This window comes from Molossus molossus, unplaced genomic scaffold (genome assembly GCF_014108415.1).
Source record: "Molossus molossus isolate mMolMol1 unplaced genomic scaffold, mMolMol1.p scaffold_m16_p_1, whole genome shotgun sequence".
NCBI lineage: Eukaryota > Metazoa > Chordata > Mammalia > Chiroptera > Molossidae > Molossus > Molossus molossus.
The window spans coordinates 141,584,530-141,603,200 of NW_023425344.1; the positions used below are offsets into that span (position 1 = coordinate 141,584,530).

Below are 18,671 nucleotides of genomic sequence, written 5' to 3' on the forward strand. Positions count from 1 at the left end.
ATTGGCAACTCACTATAGCCACATAGTTAGAATGAGGGAAGAGGCACATTCTCCCAAAACACAGGGCATTCTGTTCTCGGAGGAAAGAGTTTACCAGACAGATAGAACAATAATTTCTATCAGAAGGTACATAAGAAACGTAGCTACCCAATTAATAAAAACAAACCCAACCAAACGAAAATCTTTAAAACTTAAAACCACAAAACAGACTTAAAGACTAAAAGACAAACCAGAGCCTGGCAAAGTGACTGGCACATTCTACTTGTAATAATTATTAAGTAACAATACTTGGTTTTGTTCTTTTTTTCAATTGGTTTTATGCAGCTAAAGGGAAACATTGAGCAATTCTTCACCAAATTTGTGGATGAGGGGAAAGCCACTGTTCGGTTAAAGGAGCCTCCTGTGGATATCTGTCTAAGTAAGGTATGATATTAAAAACATTAATGATGCCCGTGCTTGTGTGGCCCTTGCTTGTCAGCCCAGGCACCAAAGGGTTTCAGGTTTGATTTCCAGTCAAGGGCACATATCTGGGTTGCAGATTCGATCTCTGGCCCTGGTTGATGCAACCAATCGACGTGTCTCTCTCTCTCTTCCTCCCTCCCTCCTTCCCTTCCACTTTTTTTTTTTATCCTCACCCGAGGACATTTTTGCATTTATCGTCAGAGCAGGAGGGAGAGAGGGAGGAAGAGAGAAACATTGATGTGAGAGTGACACATAGAGTGGCTGCCACCCACATGACCCCGACTGGTGCTGGGGCCAAACTGCAACCGAGGTACATACCCTTAGCAGGAACCAAACCCGGGACTCTCTGGTTCACGGGCCAGTGCTCTAACCACTGAGCAAACCAGTCAGGGCATTCCCTTCCACTCTTAAGAATCAAGGAAGAATATCTTAGGGTGAGGATTAACAACAACAAAAACATTAATGATTAAGTTAGTTGGCTGTTATTTTTTTTTTAATAAGAGGCTATTTGAGCATTCTGATATATCACATAGCTGAATAGAGACAGACTCTTGGAAATGTGTTTAAAGAAGTGATGGAAGCTTCCCAGGAATGTTTGTATAGCTCTAAAAGGCAGAGTCGGCCTTGGTAAGGCTGCCCAGGATGGTAAGGAACACTAGGTTTGCTTCTGTGCCCAAAATGGAGCCTTAAGGTTTTCTTACACTGTAACTCTAAGGCAGTTGGCACAGATCTACGTTTTTCCAGCTGAATTATAGGTTACAAATCTAAGTTTAATATAAAAAAGAGGATAAAATGCAATTAGAACCTTGTTGGGAGGTAACTTTATTTACTATAATAATTTTTAAAAATACATAAGTCATTACAATTTTTTAAAAAACTGTTTCTTTGTCCTATCTCCCCTTTTTGTTTTCCCCCTTTCTAGAATGTAGGAGCAGTATCTTGTTCAACCTTGCATTATCCTTAACCCCAAGCAAAGTACTTTGCAAACCTTTAAAGTTTAATAACTTTTTAAGGTTATTTGTGTTGAATGGAAAACATTTTGTCCTGTGTCCTCCTGTTCTTGCGATTTTTCATTTTCTCTTGATGTTCAGCTGTCTTTCCACTAACTCCTTTCTTCTACCTAAAAACAAACTGAGGTCTTACCAATTAAAAAAAATAGGATAAACAAATTTCTGGAGAGATGAGGCTAAATCTGTTGCCTCCACTTTCTTACGATCTGGTTTGACTTTTACTTCCACTGGTGTGTTCAAAACACTGCCTCAGAGGTCAGTGGTTTCCTTTCTAATTGCTAATCACATTGCCATTTTTTTTCTCATCTTTTTTGGGCTTTGTAAAATTTGACATTGATGACCGATCCCTTCTTTAAAAAAAAAAAGGAACCCTTCACAGACCTGTGCATCATCCTTGTGCAGGGACCATGTTAATCTTCTCTGTATTGTTCAAACTCTGGTATATGTGCTGCCGAAGCGAGCACGACCAGTATCTTAATAAAACTTTCTTAGCATCTGTGACAGGGCACTGTCCTGATTTACCTTTGGTTTTTGCAGCCACTCCTTTGTCTCCTATCTGGTGACTTTTTTTTCTATCTCCCCGATACAGGCTTTATTCCAGTTTTCTGCCATACTTGCCTTCCATTCGCATAGCTCCACCCATATTGTATAACTCCCAAGTCTGTAAGTTGGTACCCTCTACTGGACCTACTTGACCCAGGTCTCCAGATTTTCCTCACTCCACTTCACTGTGTATACTACTGCCAAAATAACACTTAGCTACGTAATTCTCATGCTCAAAATGCTTCAGTGATTGACTACAGCCTGATTATTCTGTCCTCCTTACCTTGACATCAAGCTCATCTGTAATCTATCCCCATACTGTATTTATAATCTTTTACTCCTCTACCATGCTCCCACATTCCAATCAAATAGGATCACACACTTTGTTTCCCACACTTGCTGAAAGTTCACTATTCCTTCACACATAAACTTTGGGAAACTCTTAAAGTATCCTGCCAAGTATTAGTTATTTTTATTGGTGACTTAGTTCACATACAACTTGATTAGTGATTTCTCTGTTCAGCTGGAAGTAATCTCACTGGCTTTTGACATTTTGTGGCACTCTTGACAGTGCCATTTAGCTCTGCTTTTGACAGACAGGCCATAGCTTTTCACAATTTCTAGTCCTTATGAATGGAACCCCTGGACATTTTACAGTGCACAGGGCTGTCTCAGCCTGTCTCGGGCACTGGAGGTTTGGGTGAGTTCATCTTTTGTTTTTCAATCCTCACCCAATTTCCAATGATTTTTAGGTAAAGTGGGGAGGGAAGAATGGGGGTGGGGAGGAAAAACAGGAACATCAGTGTGAGAGACACATTGATTGGTTGCCTCTGCACAACCGGGTATGGGGATAGAATATGCAACCATGGTACGTGCCCTTGACCAAAAATTGAACCTGCAACTCTTCGGCCTGGTCTGTGGGCCGACTTAACTGCCGAGCCAAACTGGCCAGGGCTGGGTAAGTTCATCTTAAACCCAAATCTCAGGTATCTTTTCATACCTTCCTATTTTATTTTATTTATATATTTTTTTATCCTCACCTGAGGACATTTTTCCATTTTTTATTCAGATAGAGTGGGAGGGAGAGAGAGGAAGAAAGAGAGAGAGAAACATCAACGTGAAAGGGACACATTGAGTGGCTGCCACCTGCATGACCCCACCATGGCCAGGGACAAACTGCAACTAAAGTACATGCCCTTAGCAGGAACCGAACCCGGGTCTCTCTGGACCACAGGCCGACACTCTAACCGCTAAGCCAAACTGGCCAGGGCCTTTCTATTTTATTTTATACTCTATGGTTTTCCCTTTGAACAGTTTTATTTAGAGTGTCAACATTTGCCCTGGCCTGTTTGGCTCAGTGGTTAGAGCATCGGCCCATGGACCAGAGAGTCCTGGGTTCAGTTCCCGATAAGGGCACGTACCTCGGTTGCAGTTTGTCTCTGGCCCTGGTTGGGGTCGTGTGGATGTCAGCCAGTTGATTTGTCTCTCTCACATCGATGTTCCTCTCTCTGTCTCTTTTCCTCCCTCTCTCCCTCCCACTCTATCTGAAGATAAAATGCAAAAATGTCCTCAGGTGAGGATAATAAAATAAAATTAGAGCATCAACATTTTTTCAAATGTTTCAAACTTTTAAAGTTTTTTGTATCTATATTGAAATTTAGTCAAAATAGAATACTAACATTTATTTTTTACAGCCTTTTTCAGTAAATGATTACATTGTTTGCATATATAACTGTTTATTGAATTTATTATTTAATTAACATGTATGCATTATATAAAATGGAATTTATAATTGTACAATGTATTTTTATTTATTCAGGCCAACCCCAGCAGTTTAAAGAGTTTCCTTTCAGTTGTGAGACTGGCTCATAGAGGCTGTGACGTCGAGGCACCACTTTCACCCCTCACACCAGTGAAGCCTTCGGAATTTGAAAAATTTAAAACCAAAATGGTTATCACATCCAAAAAGGACTATCCTCTAAGCAAGAACTTCCCGTATTATCTGGAACATCTTCAGACTTCTTACTGTGGGCTTGTTCGAGTTGATACGCGTATGCTTTGCTTAAAAAACCTTAAGAAATTAGACTTGAGTCACAACCATATAAAAAAGCTTCCAGCTACAATTGGAGACCTCACCCACCTTCAAGAACTTAACCTGAATGACAATCACTTGGAGTCATTTAGTGTAGCATTGTGTCAGTCTACGCTCCAGAAATCACTTCGGAGTTTGGATCTCAGCAAAAACAAAATTAAGATACTCCCTGTACAGTTTTGCCAGCTCCAAGAACTTACAGATTTAAAACTTGATGATAATGAATTGATTTGCTTTCCTTTCAAGATAGGACAGTTGACAAACCTGCGATTTTTGTCAGCAGCTCGAAATAAGCTTCCATTTTTGCCTAGTGAATTTAGAAATTTATCCCTTGAGTACTTGGATCTTTTTGGAAATACTTTTGAACAGCCAAAAGTTCTTCCAGTTATAAAGCTGCAAACACCATTAACTTTATTGGAATCTTCTGCACGAACCATATTATATAATAGGTAAGACTTTAATAGCCATAAAACATGGTACTTTTGATAGCATCCTAGTGTTATCATCATCCTCAGACTAATCATAAATCTTCAACTATAGTTTATGATGCTGTGCATAATCTAATGCTTTGCTCTGGTGGCCTTCTTCCTGCTCCTGACCTTTGCTTGGAATGCTCTTCCTTTAGAAAGTCTCATAACTCACTTTCTCACTTCATTCAGTGCTCTGCTGAAGTGGCACCCCAGAAAGGTCTTTTCTGACCACCTATCTAAAATTTTATTCCCCACCCCCACCTTACATCTTACATTTTTGGGTTTATTTTTTTCATAGGATGTATTACCTAGCATTATATTTTTTTAAAGATTTTTATTTTATTGCTTTTTTTTTCTTTATTGATTTTAGACAGAGAGGAAGGGAAAGGGTGAGAGATGGAAACATCAATGAGAGAGAACATTGATTGGCCTCCTCCTGCATGCCCCCCACTGGGGATTTGGCCCACAAACTGGGCATGTGCCCTGACTGGGAATCACATTGGCGACCTCTTGGTGCATGGGTCAGCGCTTAACCACTGAGCCACACTGGCTGGGTGAATGGCATTGTTTTTCAATGATCTGACCAGCATCATCAGTATTCCACAGGAACTTGTTAGAGATGCAAGTTCTTGAACTCCATTCCAAACCTACTGAATCAGAAACTGAGGTGGGACCAACTCTCTGTGTGTTAATAAGTACTCCGGGTACTTCATATATACTCTAAAGTTTGAGAACTCTAGTCTGGTATAGTAGTAAAGTGTAGTTTTTGGCGTCAGACTTGGGTTTGATTTCTGGCTTCACCCTTAATGTGGCTTTAGCAAGTTATTTAACCTCTTTGATTGAATATTCTCATCTGTGAAACAGGAACAGAGTTGTGAAGATGAATGAGCTAATGTAATGCCAGAGCATATGGCATATAGTAGGACTCAGTCACTGTTGGTTCTCTTCCCTTTGTCCTTGCACACTAACTGAGGTTGGTCTCATGAGACCAAACTCCAGGTATTCATTTTTGTTCATGTTTCTTTCATTATTGAGTGCCTATAAAATAGCAGTAATACCACATTTCAAAGAAGAGATTCTTAACTTTTTTTATTGGTGGAAGGCTCTTTAAAAATAAAAACAACTGACCAAAATTCTGACCCTAGGAAAATGCACACAAGGATACTCAGAATTTTGCATGCAACTATATATTATTCATGGACCCCACTGAATTCCAATCCAATCCTTCCTCCTCACAGTCCCTGGCTTCAGAATTCTTATTTTAAAGCAGTGGTTTTCAAACTTTACTTCACATTTGGAATCACCTGAGGGGCTTTTAAAAATTCTTATGATTGCCCAGCTGGTGTGGTTCAGTGGTTTGAGCACTGGTCCATGGACTGAGAGGTCCTGGTTCTATTCTCTGTCAGAGCACATGTCCAGGTTGCAGGCTTGATCCTCAGTAGGGGGCATGCAGGAGGCAGCCAATTGATGGTTCTCTCTCACATCAATGTTTCTCTCTACCTTCCTCTCTTTCTAAAAAAATCCAGTAAAAGCATGTTTAAAAATATATCTATGTATAAAAATTCTTGCCCTGGCCATTTTGAATCAGCAGTTAGAGCATCAGCCTGCGGTCCAGAGAGACCCGGGTTGCAGTTTGGCCCTGGCCCTGGTTGGGTCGTGCAGGTGGCAGCCACTCAATGTGTCCCTTTCACATTGATGTTTCTTGTTCTCTCTTCCTCTCTCTCCCTCCCACTCTCTCTGAACAAAAAATAGAAAAAAAATGTCCTTGGGTGAGGATAAAATATAAATAAATAAATAAATAAATAAATAAATAAATAAATAAATATTATTATGATTAATTCCTACCCTAGACTTTTTTTATAATCCTCCAGCGAGTATATTTTTTCCATTGATTTTAAGGGAGAGTGGACGGGAGGGAGGGAAGAGAGAGAGAGAAACCTCGATGTGAGAGATACATGTTGCTTGGTTATCTCTTGCACATGCTCCGATCAGGGATTGAACCCGAGGCCCTTTGGTGCGGGCCGACCCTCTAACCATTGTGCCAGGGCCCACCCTACTCTTATTATATCAGAATGTCTGATAGTAGGACCCAGTTTTGTCTTAAAACCCCCAGGTGATTCTATGTACAACTAGCTCGGATTAAGAATCACTACTTTACACCACTGCTTCTCAAACTTGAGTGCATTCAACTCACCTGGGAGTCTTGTTAGAGGATTGTTTCAGAGGTCTAGGGTGGGGGTGCTGCATTTCAAACAAGCTTTTTGGTGAGGCTGAGGCTACTGAGGCTACTAATCCATGAATCACACTTTGAATAGTCAGTCTCTAAAGTAACTAAGGACTTACTATTGTTTTCTTTTTTAATCCTCACCGGAGGACATTTTTCCATTTTTTGTACAGATAGAGTGGGAGGGAGAGAGAGGAAGAGAGAGAGAGAGAGAGAGAGAGAGAGAGAAACATCCACGTGAAAGGGACACATCGAGTGGCTGCCACCCGCACGACCAACCAGGGCCAGGGACAAACTGCAACCGAAGTACATGCCCTTAGCGGGAACCGAACCTGGGTCTCTCCGGACCGCAGGCTGACGCTCTAACCGCTGAGCCAAACCGGCCAGGGCAGGACTTATTGTTGTTTTCAAGATTCTTAAAATTTGAGAGTGCATCAGAATCATGGTTGTTGAAATAAATGGTTATTAAAGCAGAATTGCTGGATTTTTGTTCACTAAATTTGGAGTGGGGCTGAAGAAGTTGCATTCTAAGGAGATGCTGATACAGCTGGTTAGGGACTACACTTTGAGAACCACTGGTTTAAGGCATTGACTCTTAATTAGGAATTAAAAATTACCTGCTAAATGACAATACATGTAAGTGCCTAGAACAGTGCCTGGTTCATAATAGATCTCAATAAATATTTAACATTTACATATATTACTTATAATAAATATATGAAATTGGCTTATCTGGCAATAAAAATCAATGTTATCATTAGCTGTGGAGGAACTCTTAAGTAATATAGATGAGAAATATAGATGCTTAGATTCTCCCTCAGACCAACTAGTTTAGAGTCACTGGAGATGGGCCCCTATTATCTGTTACTTACATATTTTTTAAATCTCCAGAGCTGATACTGATGGCTCAGGAATAAGACCACTGATTTGAGGTAACCCTAAATGGTGTCTTTTGATAATGAATTGCTCCTGAGCTCATTCTGGGCATTCTCTGAGACATGTGTATGTGTGTATAATTTATTCAAATTTGAAGATTATATCCAAATAAGAAGTAATACAAATGATTTCCAATTTTTTAAAAGACCATAGCTAATTGGCTAAATGATTTAAAAAATACAGACTGACATCCAACATGGAAAAGTGCAGAGTTGGAAGGAAAAAATAGATGATCAAAATGTGATGTCAGAAAAATAATTTGTTAGTGCTAAATGATTTAGCATATAGTATTTTAAACTTGACCTCTGTTAATAGTGGTTCTTGTAAAGTGGCTCTAACCTTTACTAAAGTATAATTTTGCATGTTTTCAGTTATGTTTTAAAAAGAATATAAACCCGCCCTGGCCAGTTTGGCTCAGCGGTTAGAGCGTCGGCCTGCGGTCCGGAGAGACCCGGGTTCGGTTCCCGCTAAGGGCACGTACTTCGGTTGCAGTTTGTCCCCGGCCCTGGTTGGTCGTGCGGGTGGCAGCCACTCGATGTGTCCCTTCACATCGATGTTTCTCTCTCTCTCCCCCGTCCCCTCTCTCCCTCCCACTCTATCTGTACAAAAAATGGAAAAATATCCTCAGGTGAGGATTAAAAAAAAAAAAAAAGAATATAAACCCAAAGCCATGAGAATAATACCTATTATCTATCTCTTGGTAAATTGTTCTAACTACTTGTTATAAATATAAAGTTAAAGTATATTTGAAAAATATGTAGAAATTTAAATTATGTTAGATAGATAATACAGTTTTGTTTTTTTTTTTATCCTCACCCGAGGATATTTTTCCATTTTTTGTACAGATAGAGTTGAAGGGAGAGAGAGGAAGGGAGAGAGAGAGAGAGAAACATCGATGTGAAGGGACACATCGAGTGGCTGCCACCCACACGACCAACCAGGGCCGGGGACAAACTGCAACCGAAGTACGTGCCCTTAGCGGGAACCGAACCCGGGTCTCTCCGGACCGCAGGCCGACGCTCTAACCGCTGAGCCAAACCGGCCAGGGCGATAATACAGTTTTTAACTGTTGGCTTTTTCCTTAGACTATAACCAATAGCCTGGAAGAGATTAATGTAAATATGTGATAGACATTTCCTGGCACAGTTATTAAAAAATTATTACTGCCCTGGCCGGTTTGACTCAGCAGTTGGAGCATTGGCTTGTGGACCAGAGAGTCCTGGGTTCGGTTCCCGCTAGGGGCACATACAAAAAAAAAAAAAGACTTGAAATATTCTCAGAATTAAAAAATTACTTGCACCTGGCTGGTGTGGCTCAGTGGTTGAGCATCAACCCATGCACCTAGCGGTCGCTGGTTCGATTCCTGGTCAGGGCACATGCCCTGGTTGTGGGCTTGATCCCCAAAGAGGGAGTATGCAGAAGGCAGCCAATCGATGTTCTCTCTTATCAATGTTTCTCTCTCTCTCCTTTCCTCTCTGTCTAAAAATCAGTAAAGAGAAAAATAATTTTTAATTATTACTTGCACAAGGAACAAGTAAGTACATGTGAAAAAATGTACAAACAAGGCCAATTCCAAATCCCTTACAAAAGTAGACCGCTGTTTTTGATTTGATGTGTATCTTTTCAGGCTTTTCTGAAAGGATTTTATTTTATTATTACCATTTTTTAAATTATTGTTATTTTTTAAATCCTTGCCTGAGGATATTTTTCCATTTATATTCAGATAGAGCGGTAGGGGCAGTGAGAGAGAGAGAAAAACATTGATGAGAGAGAGACACATCGATTGGTTGCCTCCCACATGACCCTGACCAGGGCAGGGGACCGAACTACAACCAAGGTATGTGCCTTGACTGAAATCAAACCTAAGACTCTTTGGTCCACGTGCTGATGCTCTAACTGCTGAGCCAAACCAGCCAGGGTTCTAAAAGGATTTTAAACTCCATTTTAAATAAGAGTAGGTTTTGTTTATGTGTTGTAAAAGATCTGAACACCTAATGTGTGTCAGCATATAGAAACAGCAGTGTGCCTGGTGGCTCAGTAGATTGAGCTTTGTCCCATGGAGTGAGAGGTCCCGATTCGATTTATGGTCAGGGCACATGCCCGGGTTGTGGGCTCGATGCCCAGTGGGGGGCATGCAGGAGGCAGCCAATTGATGCTTCTCTCTCACGTTGATGTCTCTTATCTCCCTTCCTCTCTCTCTCTAAAAAAATCAATAAAAACTTTTTTTTTTTTTTAAAGCGGTGTGAGACTAAGTGCCTGGAACATGGTTGTATTTAGGGGGAAGAGTTGGGCATTGGGCAGGCAATCACAAAAGACTGTTGGACTTAGACTTGATTTTTTCCTCACCCGAGGACATTTTTCGATATTTTGTTCAGATAGAGTGGGAGGGAGAGAGAGAGAGAGAGAGAGAGAAACATCGACGTGAAAGCGACACATCGAGTGGTTGCCACCCACACGACCCAACCAGGGCCGGGGTCAAACTGCAACCAAGGTACGCGCCCTTAGCGGGAACCGAACCCGGGTCTCTCCGGACCGCAGGCCAACGCTCTAACCGCTGAGCCAAACCGGCCAGGGCGGACTTAGACTTGATTTTAAGTGCTTTGGGCACCACTGAAGTTTTAAGCAGGCGGGTGAGTGATTTAAGCAAGGTGAGGGTAGCCTTACTTGCTTAGCCAGTAAAGTAAAACTAATGCCCCAAACAACATGTTTTAAATTTGTTTCACACAGTTTAAAATTTCCCTTTGAATAATTGATGCCTAGGAGAGTATGTGGATTTATTTAAGTTTCTTCACAGGTAGAACTCCTTAACTCTCCTATTACCATCATGAGAATTGTATGACAGAACTATATATTTAACTTTTCATGTTACACTAGTTATACAGTATAATTATATAAAGGACAGATGACTCATTCTATTCAGTGGATTATGCTATTAAGTGGTAGTGCTAAAAGATACTTTATAGAGTGGTATAGATCGTTGGTTTACAATATGCTGTTTTTTAAATATTTTCCCCATTGCCCAGTTTGTAAGATAAAACAATATACTGTGTCATTTAATTATTTTAATTTTTCATAGGTGTAAGTCACTGCTTAATAATTCATATTCTAATACATGAAGTTCTGAATCTAGTAACATATTTTAAAATATTTTTAAACTTTTCTTTTTCCAATAGGATTCCATATGGCTCACATATCATTCCTTTCCATCTTTGCAAAGATTTGGATACTGCAAAAACCTGTGTTTGTGGAAGATTCTGCCTAAGCTGTTTCATTCAGGGAATAACTACCATGAATCTACACTCTGTTGCTCATACTGTGGTCTTAGTAGATAACATGGGTGGCACTGAAGCACCTGTTATCTCTTATTTCTGTTCTCTGTCCTGTTACGTAAATTCCTGTGATATGTTAAAGTAATAGATGATACCACAAAAAGACATTGTTGACTTACAAATCAGTTTGGGATTCATTTATGGTTTAACAGTGTTCAAGTGGAAAAAGGGAAGCTTTTTTGTATACATGCTTGAGGGGAAGAATGTGTGTTACTCTAACATTTTCAATAATTTGACTGTAAAATCTTAATTTTATTAAAACCTAATTAATCTTTTTGTCGGGTTAACTTTTATGTTTTTTGCACTTGTATTGATTTTAGCCTAGTGTTACCAGAATAGATTGTAGGATTATCTTTCAAGCATATAGTTATCCCAATCACTCTGGTCATAGAATTTTCTTATGAACTTTCTTCTTTCAATTAAAGAAATCGAGTCTTTATAGGCAGAAAATATTCTTTGGAGAATTAATATGGTCTACTTTTGTGTAAGTTTTTAAGCATACCACCTTTTTTATTTTTAGGTATATTCTACACATGGAATTTTACATTTCACCGAGCATAAAGTCGGAGTTGCTTTGGGAAAGACTTCAAGCTTTTTTAAGTTTCATAATGTTAATCACATAATCTTTGTTGTACTATATTTTTTTAATTTTTAGGACTCGAATAAGATTTTGGTTGGGTGAGAGCAGAAAATGGCTATTTTTTACTGACATCGTGTATTATTGGAGGGTTCTTTTTTTGTTTATTATTTTAGTTACTTAATATGTTTAAGTTTTTTAAATTTAAAAAGTGGTGGCAATACACCAGCTAAAGGATGAGGAGGGTTTGAACTAGGGCAGAAGGAATAGAAAAGGAACCAACTTGAAACAATCTGGAAAATCGAATCAGTAGAACTGTTTCTTCTGTTCATTCCTCTGCCCTTCTTAAATTAACTTCCCTCCTAGATCATTGTAATAGTCTCATACTGGTTTCTCAGAACAAAGAAGGGTAAAGAGTAAAAGTTACTGGAGAAAACCCTCTCCAGTGTTATCGCTGCTTTGTGCTTACGAGTTAGAGGTGGAGTCTATATAAGGCTATTTCTTATGTAACCTCCTTTGTCTTCCTCAAGTATTTATTTGGGGCACTTTTTTCCCCCCTGAAAATACAAATATTCTTGAGCAAATACTGTTTTAAGTTTTTATTAAAACTTTTTATGTATATGAACTCCAAAGCAGTTTTTTCTCAGAGCTGATTCTTTGAAAGACAAAGCATGGATCCAGAGGAGTAATTCTTTGGGTGACCTTAAATATGTAATGCTAGTGATTAAATCTTCCTGAAAAATCTCTGTATATTATTTCTCGTTTTCATTTTAAAAATTATATATAACGCATACATGCCTTAAATAAAAAGAGCTGCAATTTATCCGATACCTACATTGTTCCAGTTGTTTTATATGCAGTATTTTATTTAATCCTCACAGATCACCCTAGGGGGGAAGTACCAAGACCCCAGATAAGAGATTTTAGGCCCAAGCTTCATACTGCCTTCTAAAGTTAATTCACTTTGGTCTCTAAAACCAAGGGTTCTGAGATTAAGTATCTAAATTGGTGAGGGATTGCCCATAAATATAAAACCACATTAAAACATGGTTCTTTAGCCCTGGCTGGGTGGCGCAGTTGATTGGAGTGTCATCCTATACACCAAAAGGTTGCAGGTTCAGTTTCTGGTCAGGGCACATACCCAGGTTGCTGGTTCATACATCTGGGGAAACTGATCAATGTATCTCTCACATCAATGTTTCTTTCTTTCTCTAAAATCAATAAAAACATCTTAGGGTGAAGATTTAAAAAAAAAAAAAAATCATTGTTTTTTAAATTGTTCTATGGCACACTTAAAATTTGTGCCTGGGCCCAGCCTTTGGAGATAACCCCACTGTGCCAACACTGGTGCACATGAAAGTCATCTAATCCTCAAAAAAAAAAAAAAATTGTGCATGTCTGACTTCTATATTCTTGTAGAAAAACAATTATTTTTTTCACTGACAATTGCAGATATAGTGTTGGGAATAAGTGTTAACCATATGTTACTCCTAGTCCTTTGCCTGTCTTAACTCATTTACAAATCATCCCATGTAAAGAACATTAGCTGACTTAAAATTCATATACAAAAAAGTAGAGTTCCTTGCCCTCTTCTCATAACCCGTATCTTTCCCAGTTTTTCCTTGCATTTGATACTCAACTTGTTACTTCCTTGCCTTTCATAGGTAATGACTAGGCTCACTTTTTTGGTACGTGTCCCTAGCGGGATCCGAACCCGGGACTCTCTGGTCCACAGGCCGAGGCTCCAACCGCTGAGCCAAACTGGCCAGGGCTAGGCTCACTTTTTTTTTATCCTCACCCGAGGACACTTTTTTCATTTTTTGTTCAGGTAAGAGTGGAAGAGAGAGAGATAAACATCGATGTGAAAGGGACACATTGAGTAGCTGCCACCTGCACGACCCAACCAGGGCTGGAGACAAACTGCAACTGAGATACATGCCCTTAGTGGGAACCGAACCCAGGCCTCTCTGGACCTCAGGCCAACACTCTAACCTCTGAGCCAAACTGGCCAGGGCTAGGCTCACTTCTTTAGTTTCTAACTTCCATCATGACTGCATACCTCCTCAACCCTCCCAATAGTCAAGACGTTACAACATTTGAGTATTTACCAGAGTACATAGTCTCCTTATCTGTGGTTTAGTTACTAGTGGTCAGTGGTGATCTAAAAATATTAAATGGAAAAATTCCAGAAATAATTCATAAGTTTTAAAATTGTGGGTCATTCCAATTAGTGTAGCTATTAGTTATGAGACCACATTCCCATAACTTCTATTGTAAGTTATAAAAAAGAGTATATGCTACCATGCACTTTTTTTTACTAGCTTCAGAAGTTTAGGTGGAAGTCAATTTTTAACTCCTACCTTACATTCGAGAGACCATGTTCTAAAACAGTGCGGTCCAAAAATATGGGCAATATTACTAGCTATGTGGCTGGTGAGAACTAAATACAGCTAGTATAATTGAGGAAATGCCTTTTAAATTTAAGTAGCAGTTATGTGGCTAGTGGTCCCTGCTAGACAGTAATTTATAGTCAGCTTTTAATCCCCACTTGGATCCTTTGCTCCACTCAGTCTGCTATACACAAGTTTAGCTTGTCCTCTTCATTTGTTTTTCAAAATCTGATTGAGAGCTTTCCCAGCAGCTCATCAATCATGATTATGAATTCACCCAACATATTTGAAGTTGATCAGAAAAAAAGTAAGTAAAGTATCGATATTTTCCCTGCTATGATTTAGCTCTGTAACCTAGTTGTTTGAGAAGGGACTCTGTCTTTACATATAAATACAAAATCCCAGTTCTTGTGGAACTAAGTTTACTAATTTGAGATGATTCACTTACAAATTTATTCTTATTTCCTTAATTTAGAACCACACTGAGTATGCAATGCTTTTTATATTTCAAAAAAAATGCCAAAAGATATGAGTAAGAATATCACTGTATTTATTTTCATACAGGGAATTTTTCTACAGCTTCGACATTTTCCTCTCAAACATAAAACAAGAAGCCCAAAGCTTAGAACTGGATCACTTGGCCCTTTCTCTTCTTATCTCCTCCCAGTTCAAAATGTTTGCATCTCTTAATGGCCAGCATCCTCTTGGATCTGCAGTTAGGCTCAACACATTCAAGCCTCAGCACAATCTTCTTTGTGGTTTTAGCTTTCTTTCGGAAAATCGGCTTTGTCTGCCCTCCGTAGCCACTCTGCTTCCGATCATAGCGCCTCTTCCCCTGGGCATACAGGGAATCCTTGCCTTTCTTATACTGGGTCACTTTGTGAGGCTGATGCTTTCCACACTTCTTACAGAAAGTCCTTCGGGTTTTAGGCACATTGACCATCTTGGCAGAACTGTTTACAGCGATGAAAACTGTGGTGAGACATTTAAAACACAGCAGCTGTTAAACATTTTGAAGAGTAATGACATAACATAATCAGTAACGTGTAAATCCAACGAATTTTCCATGAGTAAACGCACATAAAAGTGCACACCTTTTTGGAATGCTTAAATAATGGCAGTACTTTTAGAATGAGGCTCCCTAAAAACAGCAAGAGCAGCAGCACAGGGTTCCCTGTATAAAGTGAGGGCTTAATTTACGGTGGCTGCTCAAAAGAAGAGCGTAGTGGTGTTCAGTTAATCTTTGTCCACAGAGAGGGCCAAGGCTAGAGTTTCTTTCCGACTCCTCAAACCCTCCTCCTGTTTCAGCTCCTGGGCATGCTCGGTTCTATGTGCGTAGAGTAGCTACTGCTAGGGCCCGCCCCCGTTCCTTCCCGGAGAACCGCAGGCAGGAGTCCGGTTTCACATTTCCCCTCCGAAGCACCGCGCACCGTCACATCAGCCGGCCCGAAGGCTGACGTGTCCTTAACAAGTGCCTCCCAGCCCAGCCGCGCCACGCGTGAGCCCCTTTCCTGAGAAGAAGCCCGCTCGTGAACTCTATCTGGCCAAGGCAGCGGGTCTCGCCCTCCCTTTCCTACCAGGGCCTAGTCTATCCCCGGTTTCTGTGCACAGGGGGCTCCCCTAAAGGCTTGATCTTGGCTCACCGGGAAACGCAGAGTCCACACGCCTCGCCTGGCTCAGCTCGCGCCCAACAGGAAATGGAGGAAAGAAGCGGAAGCAGGAACCGAGCCTTGAGCGACAGTGCCACGGGCCAATAGACAGAGGGCAGCGACGGCCGGGCGCCTCCGAACGCGTCGTGGAAGAACCAACCAATGGCCCGAGGGGCGGGTCGGAGGGGTGTGGGCCCGAAGGCCGCGGCGCTCCGCGGGCCAGTCGCTGGTTGTCAGAGCTGAGGCTGCTGGAGTGGGTTGAGGTTTCGTTGTTCGGTCTTCGTCGTCTGGGACCCGCGTAAGCATGAAGACGCAGGGCCGCTGGAGGCGCAGGTAACGAAGCTGGGGTGCGGTGGGGCCGTGGCGGGGCTTTTTCCGGGACCGGTGTTGAATGGAGAGGACTGAGGCGACCCCGAGCCCCGGCCCCTAGCGGCGGGGCCGCTGCTCGAGCTGCAGCTGCCAGGCGAGGATGTGTGGAGCCTGGGCGGCACGGGGAAGCTGAGCGCCTTCGGGCCCCAGGACGCCTGGGGCCCGGGATGAGTTAGCGAGGGCAGCCGCGGGGCCAGTTCCGACCGCTACAGGCCAACGCGACGACCGCTGCCCGCCCGCCCCTTCTGTGCAGAAGCCGCTAGCTCCTTTCCGCACCGTGCGCCTGCCAGCGCTCCCGGCCCTGGAGACCATGAGGTTCCGCATCTACAAGCGGAAGGTGCTGATCCTGACGCTCGTGGTGGCCGCCTGCGGCTTCGTCCTTTGGAGCAGCAATGGGCGACAAAGGAAGAACGAGGCCCTCGCCCCGCCGCTGCTGGACGCCGAGCCCGCGCGGGGTGCGGGTGGCCGGAGCGGGGACCAGCCCGCCGTGTCCATAGGTATCCGCCGGGTCTCCAACGAGTCAGCGGCTCCGCTGGTCGCAGCGGCCCCGCAGCCAGAGGCGGACAACCTGACGCTGCGGTACCGGTCCCTGGTATACCAGCTGAACTTTGATCAAACGCTGAGGAATGTAGATAAGGCCGGCTCCTGGCCCCCCCGAGAGCTAGTGCTGGTGGTCCAGGTACATAACCGGCCCGATTACCTCAAACTGCTTCTGGACTCACTTCGAAAAGCCCAGGGCATTGACAACGTCCTCGTCATCTTTAGCCATGACTTCTGGTCGACAGAGATCAATCAGCTGATCGCTGGGGTGGATTTCTGCCCTGTTCTGCAGGTATTCTTTCCTTTCAGCATTCAGTTGTACCCCAACGAGTTTCCGGGCAGTGACCCCAGAGATTGCCCCAGAGATCTGGAAAAGAATGCTGCTCTGAAAATGGGATGCATTAATGCTGAGTATCCTGACTCCTTTGGCCATTATAGAGAGGCCAAATTCTCCCAAACCAAACACCATTGGTGGTGGAAGCTGCATTTTGTATGGGAAAGGGTCAAAGTTCTTCGAGACTATGCTGGCCTCATGCTTTTCCTAGAGGAGGATCACTACTTAGCCCCCGACTTTTACCATGTTTTCAAAAAGATGTGGAAATTAAAGCAGCAAGAGTGTCCCGACTGTGATGTTCTCTCCCTGGGAACCTATACTGCCAGTCGAAGTTTCTCTGGCATTGCTGACAAGGTAGATGTGAAAACTTGGAAATCCACAGAGCACAATATGGGTCTAGCCTTGACCCGGGATGCATATCAGAAGCTGATCGACTGCACAGACACTTTCTGCACTTATGATGATTATAACTGGGACTGGACTCTTCAGTATTTGACTGTATCTTGTCTTCCAAAATTCTGGAAAGTGCTGGTTCCTCAGGTACCTAGGATTTTTCATGCTGGAGACTGTGGTATGCACCACAAGAAAACCTGTAAACCATCCACCCAGAGTGCCCAAATTGAATCACTCTTAAATAGTAACAAACTGTACTTGTTTCCAGAAACTCTAACTATCAGTGAGAAGTTTATGGCACCCATTTCCCCACCTAGGAAAAATGGAGGGTGGGGAGATATTAGAGACCATGAACTCTGTAAAAGTTATAGAAGACTGCAGTGAAAAGTCACAATTACAGAGGCTAAAAGTGACAGTCTTCTATTTTTGATATTTGTCCAAACAGGACAATTGAGTAAGAGTTAAGGGACTGGTTTCTGCTTTAATACAAAAAAACAAAACAACTTATTGTAAAAGGTGTCCAAGTATAGTAATCTTTTCATTTTATGTCTGATTAAGATTTAAAACACAAATTTTCATTTTGGAGTTGGGTTTTAAAGCTCACTCTATATCTGCTAAAGGTAATAATCATTACTGTGAGAAAAGGGAAAATTTTATTTAAATTGCATCTATTAATCTTTTTACCTGGAACTTTGTATACTTTTCCACTTTCAAAACATTTTAAGTACAGCAAAATTTATTTAAAATTGTCATAGCAGTAAAAAGTATTACAATGAAATTGTTAAGTATTAATGGAACAAGCCCAGTTTCACTCTCCAGAGTTACTAGGAAGAGATTGCTTCACTGGTTTTATAATTCAAAAGTTATGTTTGTTAAACACTCTGTCAAAACAGAATGAATTTCAGTATTACAGATTCCTGTATTATTGTGTTAAGATTTGCCTGTGCTTTGGAACCTTCATAGAACATACTTTCTTTGGAATGTGTTTGATTGATAAGAAAATTTTAACACTGTTTTCACCTCAATATAGAAAAACAGTGGTTTTTGTTTCTTTTTTTTCTTTTAGTGCTGCCAAAATAAAATACTCAATTTTGCATAAAAGGGTTCCTAATAATTTTGCAGAATAAATTTTGTTCACTCTTTACACCAAAATTCAGTAAAGACATTCTACAAGTTTTAAAGTTAGCATTGCATCTTCATATTCACTATTTGTACATTATATAACTGAGTTTGAAATAAAGAAAACACAGCTCTTGACAGTGCATTCCCTTTGGAAGAAATTAGTCAGGCATAGATAATGAATAATACAAAGCTGCTGTGTAGCCTGGCCAGTGTGGTTTAGTGGTTGAGCGT

At 41.4% G+C, this 18,671-nt stretch overlaps 3 protein-coding genes and 1 non-coding gene across 5 annotated transcripts in view; 2 read left to right on the forward strand and 2 right to left on the reverse strand.

Moving 5' to 3' along the window:
- LRR1 (leucine rich repeat protein 1) overlaps positions 1 to 11,343 on the forward strand; it is a 29,341-nt gene extending 17,998 nt beyond the window's left edge. Inside the window, exons 2-4 of one of the 2 annotated variants that reach the window (XM_036269715.1) lie at positions 325 to 423; positions 3,835 to 4,556; positions 10,911 to 11,166. In XM_036269715.1, coding sequence (XP_036125608.1) covers positions 325 to 423; positions 3,835 to 4,556; positions 10,911 to 11,151 — 1,062 coding nt within the window. In that variant the 3' untranslated portion in view covers positions 11,152 to 11,166. Of the gene's footprint in view, positions 1 to 324; positions 424 to 3,834; positions 4,557 to 10,910 lie in introns of both variants that reach the window. The other variant, XM_036269710.1, reaches the window with a different exon arrangement.
- On the reverse strand, positions 1,830 to 1,936 carry LOC118621490. The gene has a single exon (XR_004957705.1). It is a non-coding gene; the product is annotated as a U6 spliceosomal RNA (small nuclear RNA).
- Positions 11,344 to 14,565: 3,222 nt separating the features above from the next.
- On the reverse strand, positions 14,566 to 15,766 carry RPL36AL (ribosomal protein L36a like). Its single transcript, XM_036254336.1, has 2 exons — positions 15,677 to 15,766; positions 14,566 to 15,005 (listed from the first exon to the last, which is right to left on the reverse strand). The coding sequence occupies exon 2, from the start codon at positions 14,974 to 14,976 to the stop codon at positions 14,656 to 14,658; it is 321 nt and encodes a 106-aa protein (XP_036110229.1). The 5' UTR covers positions 14,977 to 15,005; positions 15,677 to 15,766; the 3' UTR covers positions 14,566 to 14,655.
- A 122-nt stretch (positions 15,767 to 15,888) lies between these two features.
- Positions 15,889 to 18,409, forward strand: MGAT2 (alpha-1,6-mannosyl-glycoprotein 2-beta-N-acetylglucosaminyltransferase). The gene is made up of 2 exons (XM_036254321.1): positions 15,889 to 16,015; positions 16,305 to 18,409. Exon 2 carries the CDS (start codon positions 16,362 to 16,364, stop codon positions 17,700 to 17,702), a length of 1,341 nt encoding a protein of 446 aa, XP_036110214.1. The 5' UTR covers positions 15,889 to 16,015; positions 16,305 to 16,361; the 3' UTR covers positions 17,703 to 18,409.
- Positions 18,410 to 18,671: the final 262 nt, after the last annotated feature.